Source organism: Myiozetetes cayanensis, unplaced genomic scaffold (assembly GCF_022539395.1).
Source record: "Myiozetetes cayanensis isolate MyiCay16 unplaced genomic scaffold, myiCay2020 scf26, whole genome shotgun sequence".
Lineage (NCBI taxonomy): Eukaryota > Metazoa > Chordata > Aves > Passeriformes > Tyrannidae > Myiozetetes > Myiozetetes cayanensis.
The window spans coordinates 7510186-7514342 of NW_026087477.1; the positions used below are offsets into that span (position 1 = coordinate 7510186).

The 4157-nt window shown below is 51.6% G+C and overlaps 1 protein-coding gene across 1 annotated transcript; it reads left to right on the plus strand.

Moving 5' to 3' along the window:
* Window positions 1–289: 289 nt before the first annotated feature.
* Window positions 290–3288, plus strand: LOC126643236 (cytochrome b-c1 complex subunit 10). Its single transcript, XM_050321494.1, has 3 exons — window positions 290–398; window positions 1295–1429; window positions 3051–3288. Exons 1-2 carry the CDS (start codon window positions 349–351, stop codon window positions 1413–1415), a joined length of 171 nt encoding a protein of 56 aa, XP_050177451.1. The 5' UTR covers window positions 290–348; the 3' UTR covers window positions 1416–1429; window positions 3051–3288.
* The last annotated feature ends 869 nt before the right edge of the window (window positions 3289–4157 follow it).

Consider the following 4157-nt stretch of genomic DNA (forward strand, 5'->3'; position numbering starts at 1 on the left):
CCCTCAGTCCTTGTGTCCCCTCAGGGCTCGTGGCAGGGCTGGTGTCCCTTCCCCGCCGTGAGGACAGTCCGTCCCATCGCCCCTCCCGCTTTGTGTCGCCTCAGGACTTGTGTCGGGGCTCTTGTCCCCATCAGCCCCTCAGGCTTGTGTTAGGGCTGGTGTCCCCTCACGCCTCGTGTCCCCTCATGTCTCGTGTCCCCGCTCCACACGGAGAACACCCCGGACCGGTCTCCTCCAGCCCCCTCAGGGTGCTCCGGAGCCGCCTCCTCCCGCCGCGCCTGCTCGCAGCGGCCCCGCCGCCATCGCCGGCCCGCGCAGGCGCCGCGGGGGTGACTTTGAGGCCGCGCCATGTTGAACCAGCTGCTGGGGCCGCGCTACGTCCAACTGCTGCAGAACTGGTGAGGGGGCACCGGGGAATGCCAGCCCGGACCGCGGCTGTCCGCCCGCCGAGCCCGGTCCGCCCGCCCGGCCCCGGGTCCGCCCGCTCACACCCGGGGTCTGCCCGCCCACCCCGGCCCGGAGTTTGCCCGCTCGGGGCGGGTGTGAGGGGCTGAGGGGGTGTGAGGAGGGGCACGAGGGAGATGAAGGGGCTCCCTGCCCGCCTGGCTGTGGCTGCATTTCATTTTTTAATTTTTTTTTAAAACGTCTTTTTTTTTTAACACAGCCTTTACAGGGCTGTGTGTGAGGCAGAACGAAGCGGTGTGCGGGGCAGAACAAGGGGATTGGCCGCCCTGAGGGCTAATGCTGTGCTGTGTATGTCAGGTTGTTTCAGTATTTCACTGTATGGTTTGTGCGCTGCAATACCAGAAGGATATATAGGTGTTGAAGAGCGTCCAAAGGAGGGGACAGGGAGCTGGGGAAGGGTGTGAGGAGCAGCTGAGGGCACTTGGCTGGCTCAGCTGGAGCAGAGGAGACTGAGGGGAGACTCCTCGGGGGCTGCAGCTCCTCCCGAGGGCAGGCGGAGGGGCAGGCGCTGAGCTCTGCTCTGGGACCAGGGACAGGAGCCAGGGAAGGGCTGGAGCTGTGCCAGGGGGGTTGGGATGGATCTCAGGGAAAGGTTCTTCCCCCAGAGGGTGGTGGGCACTACCCAGGCTCCCCAGGGCAGTGGGCACGGCCCCAAGGCTGCCAGAGCTCCAGGAGCGTTTGGACAACGCTCTGAGGGACAGGGGGGATTGTTGGGGTGTCCTGTGCAGGGACAGGGTTTTGAAATGACTTCTCAGGTGCCTTGGCTATGAGTATCTGCCAGACAGCGGAGAAGGAATGTTGTTCACCTGCACGTGTGTCTGTTCTTTAGGACTCCCACCATTCTGACATGGGGTGGGGTGGCCGGTGTTGGGGTGATCTGGGCCACAGACTGGAAGCTGATCCTGCAGTACGTTCCCTACATCGGCGGCAAGTACAAAACTGAAGACTGAGCTTCCCTCTAATGGTAAGTTTTGTCTGTGCATCTCTTGGCTTAAGTAATAGAGTCATAAAATCACAGAATCCCAGACTGGTTTAGGTTGGAAGAACCTTAAAGTCCATCCAGTTCCAGCCCCTATCATGGGCAGGGACACCTTCCACTAGACCAGAGTGCTTCAAGCCCTGTCCAAGCTGGCCTGGAACACTTGAACACCATAATCCTGACAGTTGATGTTTCCTCTTTGTCTGGGAATGTTGCTCCAAAACCATGCAGGGTTTTTTTTGTTCAGAACTTTTTTCTAAATGGGGGCTTCACAGAATGCCAGAAGGATGAAATACTCATAGGAATATGTTTCTCGAGTGACTATTTTGCAAGTAGTGGGTTTCCACAATGTAATGTGGCTCTTGAGAGGTCAGAACAGGTTTTCTGGTCATTTGGAACTTTGACAGATCTGTTACTTCCATTCCTGGGGAGAAGGGCTACAAGCTCAGGACTAGTTTAGTGATTAATAAAATCCACACTCCTTTCTACTTCTTGTAACTGTTACTGAAGTAAATTGACTTTTCAGAGTTGGTTACTATATTCCACAAATTCCTTGCAAGATTGGCTTTCTCAAGGTTTTGGTTATTTTCCTTCTTTAATTGCATGCCAGAAGTGCTGTTTTGAATGTTCTGGAAGTGTCAGGCTCCCTAAAGCTGGAGCACCAATTAGGCAGACCTTCTGTGGGGACTCTCAACGCAAGCTCAGGACTCTTTTATTCCTTGCTGCAGGGAGTCAGGAAGATTTTTCCCTAGCATTAAAGGATGCTGAGGGGAAGAGGTCCAGAGAAAACTCTGTGCACCTCAGTACTTGTTTCTTCTGGTCAGAATAATGACATCTGAGTGTTGATTAATGAAAGTGAGCTACTTGCATTCCAGCTGCATAGTATTTTATAGGGAAAACAGCCAGTCTGGAAGGCACAGACAGTACTTTAAGCCACTTTTCCCAGCAATATTTACTGCAGTTTAAACAATTTACTGTGTCTTCCCTGTTTGAAAACTTTGTATTGCACAGACCCTTGTGTTACCAAAGGAGGAAGGAGCCTTTTCAGGAATGTCAGCCACACTGGAAGCACCTCGGGTGATCAGAGGTGTTTACAAACAAGTCACAGAATCCCAGAATGATTTGAGTTGGAAGGGACCTTAAAGCGCATCCAATTCCAACCCCCTGCCATGGGCAGGGACACCTTCCACTAGACCAGGTTGCTTCAAGCCCCAAGGGAGAAGTTCTCAAGTGGGAAAGCTCTCAAGTTATGTAGAGGCAATTAAATTACCTTGCAGAGAGCTTCCTTTACTTAAAAATTGTCTTAGGCAGTGGTAGGAACACGAATCCATTCCTGAGCCAACAGTGGGGGGTTTCTGATTTGAAGAAAGAACTTTGTGTGTAACTCCTCTGGAAAGAGGAACAGACCAAGGGAATGCATCTGTGGTGACCTGTCATCCCTCCCAGAGGGTCTCCAGGCTCACACACCTGGACCTGCTGTGCCAGGATCAGCTCCTGTGCCAGAAACGTCTTACCTGGGTGCTGGAGGCTTTTGAAATCTGCTGTGTTGGCTGCTGTGGCCCTGGGCAGGAAGCTCTGCTTAACAAGTGCTTTGTGTTTGTTGTAGGAAATGTCTTGCTGGAGAGAGTGTTTGGAGCCATCCATCCACTGAGCCCCTGCTTTGAGGTGACCCTGAAATGCCCACTGCAGATCCTGCTGCAGGTTGTGGAGTGTGTGTCTCCCATGAACAGCTGTGAGCAAATTTGCCTTCACCCACCACTTGCTCTGATGACTTTCCCAGCAGATCTTGCACTCATGGGAGTAATTTATAAACCTGATGTACACAATAAACCAAGTGAATGATATTTTGGGGCTTTTTCTTTGTTTGTTTGTTTTTTAAATATTACCTTCTTAAGAGCAGGCTCCTGGTTTGCTTTTGGGTTATAAAATCATGGGATCCCAGAACGATTTGGGTTGGAAGGGACCTTAAAGATCATCTTGTTCCATGGGCAGGGACACCTTCCACTATCCCAGGTTGCTCCTTTGATCCAGCCTGGCCTTGGACACTTCCAGGGATCCAGGGGCAGTCACAGCCGCTCTGGGCAGCCTGTTATGACTTCAGTTTGTTTGAATGTGTCCTAAGGCAGGTCTGCCACGTGTTTGCCTCTTTTCCTGTGCAGGTTCCCTGGGAATCAACCAGTGGCTGCTGGGTTTGATGATTTATTTGTATCATTTCTAGTTCATGAGCTACTCTTAGTGATGTCTTGATTTTAGGTCTTCATTCCTCACAATCACTGTGGCCTCATGCATGCAGTTAGCTTTTCATAGCCAATATTCCAGAGTTTCCTGGTAGCAGATTCCTGGCACTGAATTTAGTAGAAAGGTTTTGGGTTTTTAACATCACGGGCCTTTTAAACTGTCTGGTTGGGCACACACTGTTTGCTTTATCTTTTCTGGCTTTATCTGGGGGCTCAAGGAAAGCAGTCCCCAAACCCTGGGAGCCTTTCTGTGTACCAGGGTGAAAAACCAGGGCTTCAGAGAGCTGCTCAGGTCCTTCTGAAGGTGTGGTTTGAGTAGAGAAAGAATCTGTGTCCTTGTTTCATAGGTATGTTTATTTGTCAGCATAAATTGGTGATGAAACGACCCCCTTTCACAGCCCTTTAGGTGACAAAGATTTTAGCTGTTAGAAAAAGGAAGAACAAGGATTATTCGTGCTCTGGTCTCAGCCACAGCA

What these genes read in the sequence shown, in the direction of transcription:
- LOC126643236 (XM_050321494.1), top strand. Translation starts at nt 349, where the DNA reads ATGTTGAACCAGCTGCTGGGGCCGCGCTACGTCCAACTGCTGCAGAAC. An exon ending in GTCCAACTGCTGCAGAACTG is followed by an intron (nt 399 to 1,294) that starts GTGAGGGGGCAC and finishes TCTGTTCTTTAG; the next exon opens with GACTCCCACCATTCTGACAT.